Source organism: Stegodyphus dumicola, chromosome 2 (assembly GCF_044657685.1).
Source record: "Stegodyphus dumicola isolate Sdum_Otavi_A_Nest chromosome 2, ASM4465768v1".
In the NCBI taxonomy this organism is placed as follows: Eukaryota; Metazoa; Arthropoda; class Arachnida; order Araneae; family Eresidae; genus Stegodyphus; species Stegodyphus dumicola.
Genome location: NC_140769.1, coordinates 191,496,993 through 191,516,624, shown reverse-complemented (window position 1 = coordinate 191,516,624; position 19,632 = coordinate 191,496,993). Strand labels below are relative to the sequence as shown.

The window sequence follows — 19,632 nt, the reverse complement described above, 5'->3', positions numbered from 1 at the left end:
CTCATTTTGAGCTAGTTTAGTTTACTGAGTATTTCAAAGAGAATTTTTATTTGTATTCAGAATTAATAACAATATATTTACAATACTAAATATTTCTAATACTTTTGACCATTGGATTAATTAAAGTACAAATAATGTGCTGTTGAATCTTAAATCTCCCATTTTGCTTATTTTTTCAATTATGGCAAAGCATATCAGGATTTATTTGCCAAAAAGAAGAGAGGCTTTTTTAAAACATTTTCTTAAGGAAACTGCCTCATATCCTGCATGAGGAAAACTATGAAAATACCTAAGCTACCAGCTTGTTTGTCAAGATATGAATCTAGATGAAACTACTACATGTTCAGCAATTATATACTTTGAACTAGCAGGGATCGCTTCCTACATATATAAACTTAATCCCTTATCTTTTTTTATTCCCTTCCCTGTGGGGATTTGTCTATAAAACTTTCTGTATGCCACATCTGTCATATTTAAGGATTTGAGTGGAGATTTTTTTGCCATGCTGCATTTTTGTAGCTGGTGAGAGTTCCATCATATGTGATTTTTGCTTTGGATGGGAGATGATCATACATAGAATGCTTGAAATAGCAAACTTTTATCATTTTCTTATTAGGGGATTTATTACTGGTATTTATGTTGTAAATAATAACAATTTTGCAATCAAGTTAAATTTAATCTGACTTTTCGAAGCATATGCTTAAATGTTCAAGCAGAATGGTTGGTTAACGTGGATGTAATTTTCTGATTTCTCAGCTTTCATCGTATATACGTTAGCATGGTTGCCAGAATATGATTTCTTCCACATAAATGTCCTTCTAAAGAGCATAACTTACATATGCAGGCTTATATTGAAAAATAGTATGTTAAAATAATTTATTACCTCTCTCTTGAATCGATTATGTAGTTTCATTTCAAATAGTATTTAAACTGTTCAGTCACCCATCTCATAGATTAGCTTCCATATACTAAGTTCTTCTATATAAGATCTTGTTGTACGAAAACTTTTTTCTTTCTTTTTGCAAAATACTTTCATATTATGAAATGATTTCAGAAATGAAAGGTGTTCTCACATATTAGACAGTATTATATTAAAATTAATACAGTGCATACAAAAATTGTTGTGAGGAAGGCATGAATGAGCTTTGAATAGCATTTTAAAGAATTGGAGAAGGTGAGAGAGAGAGGTTTTATTACTATAAGTGATAAAAGGTGTTGAGCTATTTTCTAAAATGAACTGTTGAATGTTCACTCCATCGAGTTTTCTCTCTAACCATTTTCCATATCTTTATAAAATTCATTCTATATTCTTTAAACTAACACTGCATGCACAAAATGGAAGAGAAGAGGGCTGCACATTAGCAGTTTCTTTTGTATCAGTGTTTTAATATGACCTTTCATTTCATACAACCTCTTAAATTTTTATCTTTCTCCAAACTTCAAGCTTTTTTAAATCTTCAAATATAGTTTTTGTTTGAAATTACTTCAAGTAGTTCTTCAAAAAAATTAAAAAAATTAACAAAACAGCAGTGCTAAATAATTAAATTTGATTATTTACATATTCATAATTTTCTCTTAGATTATGCTTTTAGTGAAATTAAAATTTGTTTAGTTACAAAATGTATTTTATAGTTAATCTACCATAGTAAATTGGATAAACTTTGTATCTCTACTTTTTCATTATGCTTTTATTATATATCTATCTCACTGTTCTTAAATGTTTTAATTTTTATAGCTGATGATGCTTTGTCTTCTGAAATGGAAAAGAATGTAACTGATAATAAAAAGGAAGGAGATACTCAAGTAGAATCTACAGAAGTATGTAATATAAATCATTAATGTAGCTGTTAATTTTGTAGAGGAATCAAATCATATAACTTTACATTAAAAGTTATATGATTTGATTATTATGGGTAAGTTTTGCCCACTGTCAAAACAAAGAACCTTTAAAAGACAGCTGATTGAGTAATGCTCATTTCTGACTTGTATTTATTTTGTACCACGCTCTTCCTAAGTTCAATCTGCCTTTTTTCAAAAATGGAGTTACTATAATAAAACATGATCAGTACTGATTTTGCAAATGTACACCATTGTGGTAAAGCAGTTTATGATAATAGAACATCAGTGTATTTCAGTTTACAGCCATTGTATATATTGTTAGATAAAAGCTGTCATTCAGTGTTTCAGTGAAATTTTTGCCCTGCCAAGGCATAAAAACCATAATTTGAATACCCTTTAGTAACTCCTTTTTATGTGTCTGTGTGAGCAAAGTTTATTTACACTAACTTATTCAATGTATTTAAGTTCCTTATGCATAGAATAGCTTTTATTTTATTCCTATTAATTTGTTCATTGTGCACATTTTTAGCAATATTGCATTTGTGAGAGAAAAATTCTGTTAGAGTATTTTTGGTAATCAGTAACAAATGTCTTGAATTTGACCATTAAATTTCTTCAGTCATATTATAAATGAAAAAGTTTTCCATAGTAAAATTTTCAAACAAACTTATTATGGAAAATATTTTTTTACACATAAAATATTTAAAATAATTATATAGTTTAATTGTTGTTTTAAAAGTGTGTGACCTGTAACTGGTGATATATATATATATATATATGCATAGGGCGATCAAATATGAATAAGCCTTTATTCACTGAACGTCGATATGGGAACTTGTATGTGTGTGGGCAGTTGAAGTTGTTAGGTGAGTTTGCCTAGAGTAAGGGAACAACACCATCTTGCTTGTTCCATGCTTTATTTAGTAGCCCTTATGTTGAGTGAGAGGAGTGTACCCATCTCCATTGAGAAAAGCATAATTATAAAGTTCCTCATCTATGAAAATATGAAACCAGCTGAAATTTATCGCAGACTGCATGCCTAGTTTGGGGAAGCTACCCTTCCATGGTCAAGAGTGAAGGTTTGGTGCAACGAATTCAAACAAGGCCGTGAACGTGTTGCAAATCAAGGTCATCGGCGTTGTTCTCACACCTGTGTGACCATTGAAAATGCTGCACAAGTTCGCATTTCACAGTTGCTTCAAACTCGTTTTGAAGAAGAGGAAGCTTTTTTGCATAAAATTGTTACCTGTGATGAGACCTGGGTGCATCATTACACCTCCCAGTCAAAGCCTGCAAGTCCCATCTGCCAGGTATTGATCCTCCACAACAATGCCAGGCCTCACACAGCAAGTGGAACACAGCAGAAACCGGTAGAAATACACTATCGATATCGATTGAGTGTTTTAATATTTGTACACTAAATACAAGGTTGTTATTGCAATTTTGATCATCATTAGCTTTTTGTTTTTTGCTAGATATCAGAGCTGAATATCTTGACTTATTCTGCCACACAGCATTTTGATGGCTTAGGAATAGAAAAGTTTTACTGAGATTTTTTGCTTGAGAAGTAATAGAAATTTTTAAGTGAAAAAAACTGCCTCCAACTATTTTTATCAAACAATGAACTGCTATAGAAATTAAAATTTGCTACAGACATTGTGAGTAAATGAATTTATTTAACTTAAAATTACAGGGAAAATAGTGCGTATGTGTGAAATTTTTTTATAGTAAACTCATATTGGTAAAAAATTTATATGATTTGAAATCCAGATGATTTGAACAAGTCTGATTATTTTCCTTGTAAAAAATTCCAGTTATTAGCGAAATCCAATTCCCCCTCAAATTTGCATCAGATATATTGTCTGAGCATAAATTGCAATTACAAAAGCATTTTTTGGATCTTGACACAAGTGCAAAAGGCATTTCTGTATTTCAAAATCCATTTGATTGCCCAATTGAGGAGCTTCTATTGGACTTATAGTTGGAAATGATTGATCTGTGAAATAATGATGTGCTAAAAAGGATGTTTAAAGAAATGAATCTAACCCATTTCTATAAATATGGTCATTTAAAATCATATGTTCAGATCTGTATTTGTATTTGGGAGTACTTACCAATGCGAAATGAAATTTTTGAAAATGAAGTATGTAAAATTGCAAAACAGATGGCCATTTGCAAACAACTTTAATGATAGGGAGTACTATCTGTGAGCTCCAGAAAATGAAATATTATGTTGGGAAACAATTACATTAGTACAGTCAAAAGTCGTCAATTTGTACACCCATAATCCGGACCTCAAAGCTACAAACTTTCTGCGCATGCGTCACAATGACGCATGCGAAGATGACTGCGAATTTGCATGTGCGCGTGCGCAAAATACGTTTACGAATGCGCGTTTAATGTATAATGGACGGTATAAGCTAAGCTAAAATTATCTAATTCAGTTAATGTTGCAGATTGCGTTGTTCCTTAATCTTCGAATTGGATTCGGCTTATTATTTTTTGCAGACTGTTAGAGCAATTTTATAAAAGTAAGCTTGAACTTTTGATTATGTCAAATAGAATTTCTGATATATATTTACTAATATGTAAAGGATCTACAAAGCGAAAGTATGTTTAAGTCCATTAAACAAAAAGTGGAATTGCTGCAAAAAAGGGTTAAAGGCATATCCTTTGTGTATCTAAACTTTAATGTTTGTTTATCTAAACTTTGTTTATCTTTAACACGCGCAATGAGTTGGAAGTTGATCTGTCAGCACTATCCTTATAATCAGGGCAGATGTTTTTATTTTATTTGGCTTAGAATTCCTTACTAAATGTAATATTTCTTTTCGAAGTACTCCTTCTTTGATATGATTTAAATCAAATTCCTCGTCATTGTAATTCGCTTCCGATAGCGAAGAAAGTGACAGAGGTTATTGAAAACGAAAAAATTTTGATTGACAAATTAGTTGGTATTCTCGACACAGCAATTATATGACTTGAACAGCAGAACTGAACAAGAAATTATGTCTGTTTATAGAATTAAAGAGAATGTATTATCACATAAAAAACGAGGCAACTTAAACAACTTACATTGAAAGAAATGTTTAATAAAGTAAACAAATAAATATTAAGCTTTTTTGTTTGTAAATTTTGATACCCTTTAGATCATAATTGTTCTTTATTTCATAAATTATGGTTTCATATTTTTAATTTTATAATTTCTACATGCCATCTTACCAGATTTAAACTGATTATCTATAATCCGGAATCTCCGAAGTCCCGACGAGTCTGGATTAACGACTTTTGACTGTACAAAATTTAACCCTTTCTGTACTACATGCAATAAGCGGAAATATTTTATTACTATTATTATTATTTTATTTTGGGGTAAGTGTCTGCAAAATGTATATAAATGCTGTGTAGAGATATGATTTCCTAATAAAATAGTTTTAAACCTTTCATTTTATTATTTATTTTATTTTATTTGTTTATTTTGTAGTTGTTTTTGTTGCTCTTTGAGTAGAATTACATGTGTAAGTATCTTTTTAATTTGCTATTCTTGTCCGTTGAGCCTGAAATTTTTATGATATAACCTTTTCCAAAAAACGTCTACTGAGCCTTCAACTTAAAAGGTTATAATTTGACTCTGATTTATTAATAACAGTGTAATTCACATTTAAATGAATAATTAAAAAAACTATTGTTTCAGAATGATTAATAATACAGAAAATTCTGCAGATAGTTTATGGGAGGGAGATCAATTTTAAATCAAAGAAATGCAGTATTCTACATATTGTGACCTATATTTATTTTCCATTTTTTTCCATTTAGCAGTAAACTAATTAATAAATAAGTAGGAAATTTAATAAAACTATTTATGCATATTATTCATTTATTTTGCAATGCTGTGCTAAAAAAGTTTTTAGTCAACAGCAATTTATATATCTTTCTTCTAGATTCCAGCTAAAGAAACTTCCAAAGTGCTGGTTAGTCCTCAAATTGCAACTGAAAACCCAAGTAGTAGTGAACAAGTAACTCAAATTGAAATGCAGGCAGCAAAAGATAAAAATTTATAGGACTTAACACTTTTTAAAATGTTTCATTTATCTACTAAGTGAACATTTAAGAATGTAGTATCGGAATGAAATCTGTTTGTTACAGCTATTGTTTGAAATTTTTTAAGGGTTTAAGCAAAATTTTTTCAAATACGAGTGATTTATTAATTGTATTAAACTTTATTTATAAATTATTGTATGTTACTTCTATTTGTATAAATTTTACAGTTGTTTGACCTGCTCTAAATTTTAATGGTAAGAGTAGTACAACATATTTAAAAACAATTGCTTGTTCATTGTTTAAGTTTTCAAGTTTTTGTGTTTATAAGTACTTGTATAAAAATCATAAGTAATACATTTATTGCATTTGTTATCAAATGCTGTAAATACTAAAACCCATATCTTTCCAGTTTTGGAAAAGCTGTGCTATTAGTTTATTTGATATACGCAAGTTTAGTGAAAAAAAATTTTTTTTTAAATTTGAGACATAAATTATGTATTTTTCAACTTCATAACATTTCATCAAGATCTCATAAATGCTATCACCTGTGAACTGTTATTTTTTTATACCCCAAAATATTTTAACATATTTAAGTTTTTGTACTTGCTAAAGTTATCTCTGGAAGCATTATTTACATTAATTGTAAATTTATATAAGCATTTAACTAAATAATAATTTGATCATAACTATAACACAGAATGCATATGTTCTATGGTCAAATAACAAAATCTTGTAGTATACCTAAATATATCTTTGGAACATATTTATTATAATTATTTTTATTTTTGCATAATAAAGGCACATATTTCATTTATTTGAAATTAACTATAAAATGCTAATCCTTTTGTGTGTCTAATTAATCATAGCAAATTTAAAATTTAACTTGCATAATAAATATGTGAAAAAACTAATGGGTGGGAAAAATAATAATTTTAATTAAAATTTTCTTAACTCTTTAAACTAATGCAGAAATTTTATTTTTATAATTATGAGATTATTGCTGTTGTAATTGGGGACCATTACCTTGAAAATACTTTGAACTTAGGTAAGCATAAGTTTTAGTAAATTTCTCTTACATGTATGGTTTTTGAAATCTTATTTGTTAAATTATATTGGTATTTATGATTGTATTCTATTTGTATAAAAACATGTTGTTGATAATTTGTATAAAACACAAATCTTTTTTCCATCTACCATTTTAATAATGTACATGTAAATATTATATATATGATTTATCAGCTGTTATATGCAATCTTTGAATAAATATTTGTATGCATTTAACTGAATTTGCAGCTGTTTAGTAGAGGAAAGTTTGTGTCTTTAAGCATTTATTCTCCCCCCTTCTTTTAAGAATAGGATTTTTTTTTTTTTTTTTTTTTTTTTAATTCAGAAAGTTTGATGATAAATTTGTCTCATTCTAATTTAGCCATTCTCGGAAAACTATTTTTTTTATGAATTATTCACTAATATATATTTGAATTTTTAAAATCTATTCACTGAGTAATAATGCAAAAATGCTTTAAGTTTTAAAAAGGATGAATGTCAGCAGAAGGTGTTTGCTGCATTTGAATTTTTAACGTTTATATAAAGAGTTATTTAGTTTTTATTGCAAGAAACAGTTAAGAAAAAAGCATTGAAGCATGAGTTCATGTGTTAAAAACATGTAATTTTTATTCTTCTATAAGGATTCAGATGTAAATAAAGTACAGTCAAAAGTCGTTAATCCAGATTCGTCAGGACTTCGGCGATTCCGGATTATCTATTTTTCTGGATTATAGATCATCAGTTTAAATCTGGTAAGATGGCATGCAGAAATTACAAAATTAAAAATATGAAACCGTAATTTATGAAATAAAGAACAATTATGATCTAAAGGGTATCAAAATTTACAAACAAAAAAGCTTAATATTTATTTGTTTACTTTATTAAACATTTCTTTCAATGTAAGTTGTTTAAGTTGCCTCGTTTTTTATGTGATAATACATTCTCTTTAATTCTATAAACAGATATAATTTCTTGTTCAGTTCCGCTGTTCAAGTCATATAATTGCTGTGTCGAGAATACCAACTAATTTGTCAATCGAAATTTTTTCGTTTTCAATAACCTCTGTTTCACTATCGGAAGCGAATTATAATGACGAGGTTTTTGATTTAAATCATATCAAAGACGGAGTACATCGAGATGAAATACTACATTTAGTAAGGAATTCTAAGCCAAATAAAATAAAAACATCTGCCCTGAAGATAAGGATAGTGCTGACAGATCAACTTCCAATTCATTGCGCGCCGTGGCGTTTCCCCCTCCCCCGGCCGCAGAGCAGCGTTAAATTGATAAACAGATTTCGGAATGGTTAAGAAACAAAGGATATGCCTTTATCCATTTTTTGCAGCAATTCCACTTTTTGTTTAATGGACATCGAAACATATTTTCGCTTTGTAGATGCTTTGGGAGCTCCAGCATCGGAAATTCTATTTGACATAATCGAAAGTTCAAGCTTACTTTTATAAAATTGCTCTAACAGTCTGCAAAAAATAATAAGACGATTCTATTCGAAGATTAAGGAACAACGCAATATGCAACATTAACTGAAATAGATAATTAGATAATTTTAGCTTATTCCGTCTGTTATACATTAAACGCACATGCGTAAATGTATCATGCGCAGCTGTAAAAGTGTTACACGCATACGTCAATGACGCATGCGCAGAAAGTTTGTAGCTTTGAGGTCCGGATTATGGGTTTTCGAATTAACGACTTTTGACTGTAGCTTAATATAGTTGTTGTCATTTTTAATTAATGTATGATATAAAGTTATGAAATGTATATTAAATAATTCCTAGCTAATACTTTTGTTTGTAATTGAGCTGTTTAACTTTTTACGTTTGAGAAGTAATTCTTAGTACATTGAAATAAATATGAAGGGCAACAGAAAGTCGCCACTGGAGAGCAAAGACTAGAATAGAATGAGTAAAATAATGGCATAATCCATAATTATTCCTTTTTAGGAGCAAGTAATTTGGAACAAGTGCTATAGGCTTTTCCTTGAAATATACAGCAATTTTTATTGAGCAAAAATAAGGAGAAAAGAAAGGGAAGATTATGAAATAAGAGTGTTTACTTATTTTACTTCATAATGAGTTTATGAAGAAAGATATGCAAGCACTTTTAGCATTAAATCATCATCTGAAATAGTAAAATTTTGTTAATAAATTATGTTTCTGAAAGAAGGAAGACCAAATCTCAAAAGTGTATAGAGATTTTTCAGTATATATATTGGGAATACAAGTAAGTTTTCAGGTTTTTTTTGGGGGGGAGGGGTAACTTTGAAGCTTTATTCATAGAAATTGGAAGAATGCATTTTATTCAAAGTATTGTCCATCTTTAGCTACGACTTTTCCCCATCTTTCAGGTAGCATATGGATTCCGCATTTAAAAAATTCCTCGTCTTTTGAGGCGATACAAGAACCAACCCAATTTTTGCTTCTTCATATAAAGTGAAGTGCTGCTTTGCCATGTCATGAGTCATCGACGAGAACAACTGGAAGTCAGAAGGAGCAGTGTCTGGTGGGGTAGGATATCCCATTGAAGCTTTTTAAGGCTGGAGTAGTTCATAATAGATCACTCTGAACTGATCCCACCATATGCACGACATTAGCTTCTTGCCATGAATATTCGTTTTGGCTGTTGAAGATTTTGATGCATGGGCAGGCTTATCCCACGATTTTCTGTGCTTTGTGTCATAGTAGATATATTTTTCGGCCCCTGTCGCCATTCGATGCAAAAAACCCTTCCGATTTTGCCTTTGGAGCAGTTGTTCACACATGAAAAAACGGTGTTCAGCGTCTCTTGGCTTGAGTTCATATGGAACCAAATTTCCTTGTTTTTGCCCCATGGCCTTGAGATGCTTTGAAATTTCTTGTTGAGTCACTCCCAAGCTTTTCGTGAGCTCCTCTTGGCTTTGGCATGGATCCTGGTCCAATAACCCCTTCAACTCAGCATCTTCAAACTTTATTAGTCACAGGTTTTTATTGATGGAGCATGTTCCCCATATGCTTCACATAGCAGTTGATGTCCATCAGCTGCACTTTTCTTCAAATTAAAACAAAAAAACGCTTCCCACAAATTTTCTTGGTACAAAGGTTGACATAGGTTGAGCACAAAGAAAGTTTGTTGTTTACACTTCATCGAAATGAAACAGACTGATTTTTAGATGGAAATGCTGGTGCTTTAACGTGAATATAGTTACAAGATTGTGCGATAGGATTTAATACCAGTAATGCCATCTTATTATGTAAATCCCTCAAAACATTTTTGTACACCCAAAATATATCTAACAAAAATAGGATTTTGTATATTATGAGTATTTAAGTTGTAGCTATAGTATATATAAAATTTGTGGTATTGATTGGAATAGATTTCCATTGGTTTGCAGAAAAGTACTATAATGACTGAGCTATTCAAGTTATTTTATTCTTCATTATTAGCATTTAATAAGCTTCCATTTGAAGATTATTTATGTCATAAAAAATTATAATCCTTGAACTGTTGTATTATGTAATATTTTCTTTGCAATAAAAATCGACTATTGCCAAATAATCTACAAACAATTACCTACCAATAGTTCTTGTGAAGTGGCCTCTCCCCAGATCAAGTTTTCTTTTAAAAAATTAAGTTGCTGCCTTTCAAATTTACAAAACACATTTTTAGTAATAATAATGTATTATTTTTAATTAATTGCTAATTATTAATTTATTAATATAGATTTCAAATTTTAGCATTTAGTCCCTAGTTATTTATTGCTGTCAGTTTTTACTTGATAAATAAGAAGGTAGAAAGTTACAACATTATTGGTTAACTCTTTGGATTAATCAGTAATGTTGCATAGAAAGACGTATATTTTTTCACCTCTGTTTAGAAATTTAATTGTAATATTTCTGAGTTATATCTAATAAGAAAGTGCAATTTTCCTTGATTAATATCCTATGTAATAAACTGGTTCACCATAGAGAAATAAGTTCACCATAGAGAGATGAGTTGAACCAAATGGATAAACATTCTTCTGATATAGACATTTGTAAACATGTCTGTGAAATAGCATCTGGGAATCTGGCAGCACATCAGCATTTTGGAATACATTGTTTGAAAGGAAGAAAACATAACATAATAACAGAAGAAACTAAGGAAGAAATATATGCTGCTAGACTTATATATGCACATCCAAAAACAAGAACAGTTCACTGCTGTTATAATATAATATTTAAAATTTCAAAAAACCATTTATTATCAGCTGTGATTTACTAAAAACTACATCATGATTAACTTGTTGATAATATTGTATAATTATGTAAGAAGTGTAAATTTCACTAGTGAATGAAATTATTTTCCATTTAAGTACATTTAGTTTTTTGACCAATATATGTATGACTAAGTTCATCAAACTGTGCAAAATGTCTTCAAATCTTACTGTTACAACTAAATAATGATCATTTGGCATAAAATATGCTTACATTTTTATACACTGTGGTCTTCATATCAAGAATATACACATGAATTTAGCTACACAATTTTCAAAATGCTCTAAAGAAATTCAAAAATTAGCAACAGTTTTGCAAAGTATGTGAAAGTTCTCATTAAAAATTTTAAATTTTGTTATTAGGGAAATATATAAATTATTTTTAGAAACGTATATCTAGTTTCAGTAATTATTCTCATCCAGGCAGAAAGAAACATGGCAAAGTGAAACATACGATTAGGCAAAGCAACATCCATCTGAGTCTTGGTTAAAATCTAACGAACACAAAATTGTTGCTTTGCCTAATTGGTGTTATGTTTCATTTTCTTTTATAAAATATGAATACATTTTTTATTTATTATTAATATAAGATTTTAAAACATAATTAAAAAAACTATTGCGGTGAAGTAGTAAGCAAAAAGGTGATGCAGTTTTTATGTTAATAAGATAACAAAGGAATAGTTTCATAATTTCATATAAATTTATGTGAATATATGAATGATTTAGGATCAGATAATTTAATTATAAGTGCACTAGGCTGTCTGCCTAAGGAGTATCTTCACAAAGGATTTTCTAAGAGAGACTGAGGTATATTTACTTTACATGTAAGAAAAACTATAAAAACTTCATGCAACCAGCTATTGAACTACTAGGAATAACCCATTTTGAACTACTGTTATTTTGCTTTGAGCACTGAATAAGCTAGGCAACAATATTTATGAGATAAAGTTGCAAAAATGACCTATGAAAGTGCATGTATTTGAAGCAAATACATATATGTGCTAATGTAGAAAGGAACATTTAGAAAGGAGTACTTGAACAAGTTTAAAAACATTTTTTTAGTATAAATTTTAAAAACTGAAAGGTGCAGGTGATTACAGCTTTGTTTTATTCATAACTACTAGAAGATATATTAGTTTGGTATTTATTTCAAAACAGAATTTTGGAGAATTAAATAAATGATAAAAAATGTGATTAATAAATCTGAAATGCAGAAACACATATTAAATGTTTGTAAAAGATGATTATTGACTTTGCTTTAATAACTATTGATCTTAGGCATGTATCACAAATAAAATATAAAATAATAATAAGGAATTTCACAAAAGCACCTAGTTCAGTAGGTGATCTGTAAAAGAGCTATTACTTATTTTTGACAAATCACCGTTTGCTGTCTAAGTAAATTAAATTGGATCATTGAATCAGTTTGTGAGTGAACAGCACATCTCAAGAAAGTAATGTGCAATTGTAATATAGAAGGAATTTGATTATAACATTTGAAAAAGCTTTCATTTATTAATACAAATTTGTAAAGTCACTGGTTTGTGAATTTTAAATTAAACTTTGCATTTTCTATTTCAATAACAAAAATAGCATATTTACTAATAAATGAGTAAAAACAAAAAGTGTTTTTATAAAAAAAGCATTTATTTAAAACTTGTAAATTAATTAATGAACTAAAAGAAAACCAGTAATTTATCGTATTTTAGAAATAGGTGATCTAAGTTCTAGAACTAGGTAAAACTAGCGAGCTCAAAATATGACATTTTGTATAGTCTTATTTGAGCAAAAAGTCCAATTATAAAGTGTAACATGTTTAATTATAAGAAGTACAGAACTTTTAATATTTATCTTATTACAGCAGGTTGCATTCACTGAGATATTACAGAATGAATTTATTTTAGATCACTCAGTGCCTATTAAAAGATTTTGATCAGAATTAGAAGGAAATTACAAAAAAGTTGTATATTTTGATAATTATTAAGATTCTGTATTCGAAAAGACAGCATTCATTATTAATCTTATAACTGGCTCCTGAAACTGTTCATTGCTAATATTTTATTTATTTATTTTGCATAAGGTTTTAATTTAAAGCCTAATGAAATTTACACCATTCTTTCTTTGTGAGAATCATATAAAATTTGAGTTTATTTGCTAAACATTTCCATTGCTGAATTTGTTTCCATAAAACTCTCTACCTGAAAATATAAATTGTATAATTAAAAATATGCATCCAAGATTAATATTTATGAAACTGGATATGTTTGATCTTTTGCAGATATTCTGTTTATAAAATTATGAGAAAATCTTAAGAATTGTTATTTTTTTAAATGTGTATATAGTAGCAGTGTGGAATGCAGATTTACAATTTTGAATTTTTTGCATGTAGTTATTATTTGTTTAAATTAGCCCTTTCAGAACTAGATTATCTGATACATACAATCTCAATCAAAAGTACTGTGTTGGTTATAGATGTTTTTATATTATAAATTTTGAAAAGAAAAATTTGCAAATGGATCATTAAGCTTATGGTGTAACATCTTGAAACGTGCTATAAAATGACATTTTGATGTGTGTGATGGAAATTCATCAAAAATACCGATTCTGTTTTTAAAATTTACTTATACACATGTATGTTATATAAATAAATAAAAGAGGTATTATAAAGATTTTGAATTCTCAGTTAAATCTTTTGCACATATACATAGTTGCAAGAAACACTGTAAGTATTTCACTTCTTGCTTAAAAAATAAAAACTACTGATGTAAAACAAGTTTGTTTTATTTTAAGCAATTTACTATGTAATCCTTATGTTGATACATATGGATTACACGTGTGTGTGTGTATATATATAAGCAAGATATGTTGTACATAGTTTTAGAAACATCTGTTATTAATTAAAGTAATGGTGTAAATGTTTTACCATAAAAATATCAAAGTATTTTTCAAAAATACATGCTCTGTTGTTTTTAAATGGCTCACTTTATTAAACTGGTAAATAAGATAGGTGAGCAAAACTGATCTTTTATGAGATCAGACCATAACTGTTCACTCACTAAACTGAATTGTTTCTTTGATTCACTGCTCATTAACAATAACCTTCAATAAGATTGTATATAAAAAGTGAATCAAGAATAAAGTAGAGGGATGGAGTAAAGAGTGGAAAGAATCAACTTGATTAACCTGCTAATTTTCTGGACTGATTTCTGTTGACATAATTTTGAGATTCCCTAAAACCTTCCTTCTACATGGATCCAGAAGTAGAATTCTAGAATAGAAATATATCAAATAATAATAATAATAGATGATAAAAATTATACTTACTTTTAAGATGGGAGAATAAATCCCCCCCCCTAAAATGAGAATTTTAACTTTCCTAGCATGCTTCCAAATAAGAGCACTCTGCAGGTGAGCTGTAAAAGAGATATCACTTTTTTTTTTTTTTTTTTGGACAAATCACAGTTTGCTCTCTCACTAAATTAAATTGGTTCATTGAATCAGTTTGTGAGTGAAGTGCACATTTCAAGCAAGTAATGTACAGTTATAATATAGGAAGAATTTAATTATAACATTTGAAAAAAATTCATTTATTAATACATATTTTTAAAAGAAACTAGTTTGTAAATTTTTAATTAAATTTTGCATTTTTTTTTTCAATAACAAAAATAAGTTATTTACTGATAAATTACAGGTAAATACTTAATATGAAATAGTTTAAAAATTTTTATTTAAAACTTGTAAAATAATTAATGAACTAAAAGAAGACCAATAATTTATCTTATTTTAATAAGAGCAAGGAATTAACTACTTTTCTTTACAAAATTCATCTGGTATTTTATATGAAAAAAAATTAAAAGGGGCATACATGATAAATTTATATAGGTTAATGGTTTATTCCTTTTGGCAATACAATTTCATATTAGACTTTGTTGTTTAGGTGCCAACACTTTTATTATTCAGGATATAAAATTGTAGATCAATTTTGTAAAGATAATTTAATTTCTTGTTCTCACTAAACTGTACGGTAAAATATTTTTCTCTTTTAATGCAATAATTAATTTATAAGTTTTATATAAAAGTTTATTTTATAAAAACTTCTTTAATTTTTGGTCTTTTCAATAATGAATAATCACTGTTCTATACCCAGCAATTATGCTATTATTATTCAGTCTTAGGATGAAGTATATTATTTTTAACTTTAGATTAAAATTTATATATTATTGGAAAGGGAAAAAATTATGTATTTGATCTTAGACTATATCAAATTGGTTACTAGTGTTTTCTCAATTTCTGCTCAGCCCTTATTATTACTTTTTTTGAGGGGGGAGGGGTTTAGCTTTATGCTTTAAGTCCTTTCTGTGACTAACTACTCTGCTAAAAATAACACCTGCTTAACCTTCTACAAATTATTTTTTCTTAGGAAAATTGCATCTGGCATGTATTCAGCATGGCAGACACATGCCAGTGTGATGGCTGGCTATGCAAACACTTAGTTTAAAAAAAATTCTAGAATGTCTTTTAATTTTTTATTTTAAAGAAGGGCAAAAAGTTTGATAATTAAAGAAAATTTTAAAACTATAACACGTAAATTTCTAGATATTGAAATTTGAAAATGATAGGTGTCGGTCAACAAAATTGAATGATATTTGAAAATTTGCCGAAGAGTGACTATGTTGAAAATTTAATTATAAAAAAATTTTCACTCTCTCTGTCCAGTAGTGCAAACAGAAAAATTTTTAAATTCTTGGTTTATTTGTTAAATGAAGATATGAAAGACGCTGCATAATGTTATCATTTGGATATTTTATCTATTTGCCGAGGTCCTGCCCATTTTTTTAATTCACCAAATAAAAGATAATTTGCTAAAATAAGGTTAAAATAGATTATAAAAACTGTTAAGTGAACTGTTAACACACAGCATTTCAATAGATTGTGGTTCAGCAGATTTGTATGAATTTTGCAAGATATTTAAAAGTAGAGAATACGAGATTATTATCTTTTAACTTATTGCATTGTCATTATTTTCAGATTTTATTTCATCTGTAAAAGTATACCCATAAAAAACGCTACACTTCACCAAAAGGAAATTGTAATAAATTGTGCTTTTGATGTTATAAAAGACTGAAGTTTTTTTTAATAACCAATCTTTTATAGCATCATTATTTCCAGTATTATTTTTTGTTTGATGTATATACTGTACACATTTTTGAATAGATAAATTTATTTCCATACATAAATTATATTTAGAAATAAAAGATTTAATATGAGATTTACGATGAAGAATTTGTAGAAAGAATATCATAATTTTTTATGGATTTAAATTTTTAAAAAATCACAATTTTTCAAATGATATACAAAATGTGCTATTAATATGCAATTTTGTTGGGTGGGGGCAGAAGAAAAAATTGGGTTACCATTATAATATTATACACTTGATTGTAATTAGACCGATTCTCTGACATTTTCCCCAGATATATTGCTAAAAAAACTCATGTAAAAATATTTTAGGGCCTCCTTTTTGGGGGAGTAAAAAAAAAAATTACTTGAATCTTTTAAATTGCATAATTTCAGCAATATCATCTATTTAAAGTAACAAGCTCCAACGCTACCAAATTGAAAATCTAGATAAAATAGAAAGCTGCAGCCATGTCAGATTAAAAATTACTAGTACAAAAATCATTTCTTCTCTTTATATGATCAATATGATTTTTAATTCACAATTATTTCTGTGAATGTGTATTTACATTATAATTCGAGAATGTATCTGATATGTCATTTAGTAGTATTTTTATATAGTGATCCATCCTTTGAAGAAACTAAAAGCACCTACAGTTAAAATATTCAGGTTGAAATGCTAAAAGTCTCATTGTTAGTAAGTAAATAACTCTTTCAGGTGGCCGATCTGAAAAAGCTCTTATTGTACTGGTTTTTAGCATGTCAGCATTCAATATTTTAACAAAAGCTCCTAATTTACTAATGTTCAAATGTGGATTTTAGCATTTCAACATTTGTGAATGCTGTTAACTTATTTATGTTTACATATGATTTTTAGCAAGTTCACCAAGAACATTTTATTTTAATCCCTCTTATACTAATAAGAAAACAGCTAACACTAATCATATTGTTATATATTTATTATCAATTTAAAACTTTTATAAATTCTTTAGAGCTTTTATAGAGATTCTTTGTTTCTTACTACAGTTTTCTGCAATAGCCTGAGTATTAAAATTTTGGTAGATGTAATACTCAGTTAAATGTAAAAAAGCACTATTTTGATGACATTCAGACTATTGTTAAGAGGTCTTGTGTGGATTTTCTGTTTTTAAGTATTCATAAAATAAAACTTTTAAAATCATAAAAATTGTGTATTACAACTTTGGAAGACCTTTTTTTAAATTAACCTAGTTATCTTATTATTTTGTCTTTATTGTACCTTCTACTTTCATCAACCTTCACCAGAATGCAAATTAGTTAAATTATAAATATGCCTCTAGTTTCTAAGTTTCTCAGGGGACAGTGCTGGCAATATAAGCAGACTGTCACTCAGTGTTAAATTCCTTGCTGTTGTTAGGAGTCAGCCAGGCTTTAGTTTAGGTGTGTTAATTTTGTACTGTACATTTGATTTAATTTGAATGTGTGTTTTAGTTGCCTGAAAGACAGTGGCAGTTAGGTTATGTTAAACTTTTTAGTTGTAAGATCAGGTTGGCATGTTAATAAATAATTTTTATTTTTAACTTTTTATTTTAGTTGTGATCACTGTACTTACAAGGCATATATTTATAGTTATTCAGAGGTGAGTTATCTCTTGAAAGTTAATAGTATTACTTCATCTCAGGTTAACGTTTTTTTAGAACATGGTCGTTATTCAACCCAGTTATAATTAAGATTACTGCAATTTCATGTTGCAATAAATAAAGTTATTATTATTATTTTTTTTTTTTTTTGGTTTTAAAACAAAAGAATATTATTTAATGTCAAAATTTGTTTTCTTAGCATTTTCTATAAAACAGAGGTCGTGGCAATGCTCGTCCAGAATCCTTCCTCTTATTTCACCACATACAGTCAAAAGTCGTTAATTCGGACACCCATAATCCGGACCTCAAAGCTAAAATCTTTCTGCGCATGCGCCGCGTGGACGAATGTGCATAGGCGTTTTACGCGTGCGCGCAAGACATTTACGACTGCGCATATGCGTTTGCGCAAGCGCAGAATACGTTTTCGCGTGCGCGTTTAATGTATAACGGACGGTATAAGCTAAAATTATCTAATTATCTATTTCAGTTAATGTTGATGATTGTGTTGTTCCTTAATCTTCGAATTGGATCCGGCTTATTATTTTTTGCAGACTGTAAGAGCAATTTTATAAAAGTACGCTTAAACTTTCGATTATGTCAAATAGAATTTCCGATGCTGGAGCTCCCAAAGGATCTAGAAAACGAAAGTATGTTTCAATGTCCATCATACAAAAAACGAACTGCTACAAAAAAATGGATAAAGCCATATCCTTTGTTTATCTAACCGTTCCGAAATCTGTTTTATCAATTTCACGCTGCTCTGCGCGCAGGGGGGGGGACGTCACGGCGGCAATGAACTGGAAGTTGATCTGTCAGCACTATCGTTATCTTCAGGGCAGATGTTTTTATTTTATTCGGCTTATAATTCCTTACTAAATGTAGTATTTAATCTCGATGTACTCCGTCTTTGATATGATTTAAATCAAAAACCTCGTCATTATAAATATCACGAATACAAATCAAATAGTTTTCTGGTTGCAATTTTCTAATTTCGGCTATGCGTAAGGTATGCTTTACGCATGCGCGCGTTCTTTTTCTTGTAAATTTTGATACCCTTTAGATCATAATTGCTCATTATTTTATAAATTACGGTTTCATATTTTTAATTTTATAATTTCTGCATGCCATCTTACCAGATTTAAACTGATGATCTATAATCCGGAAAAATCGATAATCCGGAATCGCCGAAGTCCCAACGAGTCCGGATTAAAGACTTTTGACTGTATTAGCAAATTTGGGAAGGCTGCTGTGGAATATTTTATTCCTTTTTCTGTACCATTTTCCAGCAACATTATTGTCCATCAGCAGCCAAGCAGTTAAAGTCACTAAACACTGGTAGTTTGGTCTGAGGTTTAAATCTCACGAATGGACTGGCTGAATGGGTGTTTTCGTGGTTTTCCCCAAGTGTAACATGTATATGAACTTGTTTCCCTTAGAAAGTTCTCCACAAAGGCATTATTCCCCTTATGAAAATAGCTCCCGAGGCTTTGCCATAATCACATAAACCAAATCTGCAACATTACGATATTTCTTGTTACTACAGCAGGCTGTGAATTACTTATATTGTAAAAATTCATATTGAAAAGATGAACCAACTTAGTTTCTGATAAAAATCAGATTAAGATTTGTTATATAAACAGGAAACAAGTATAAAATATAGGAAAA

The 19,632-nt window shown here is 28.9% G+C and overlaps 1 protein-coding gene across 4 annotated transcripts in view; it reads left to right on the top strand.

Annotated features, from left to right (window-relative positions):
- LOC118200638 (uncharacterized) overlaps positions 1-13,842 on the top strand; it is a 122,982-nt gene extending 109,140 nt beyond the window's left edge. For all 4 annotated transcript variants that reach the window (XM_085811592.1, XM_085811590.1, XM_085811593.1 and 1 more), the window contains 2 exons: positions 1,736-1,818; positions 5,781-13,842. In XM_085811592.1, the coding sequence (XP_085667718.1) occupies positions 1,736-1,818; positions 5,781-5,900 (203 nt within the window). In that variant the 3' untranslated portion in view covers positions 5,901-13,842. The remainder of the gene's footprint in view (positions 1-1,735; positions 1,819-5,780) is intronic.
- Positions 13,843-19,632: the final 5,790 nt, after the last annotated feature.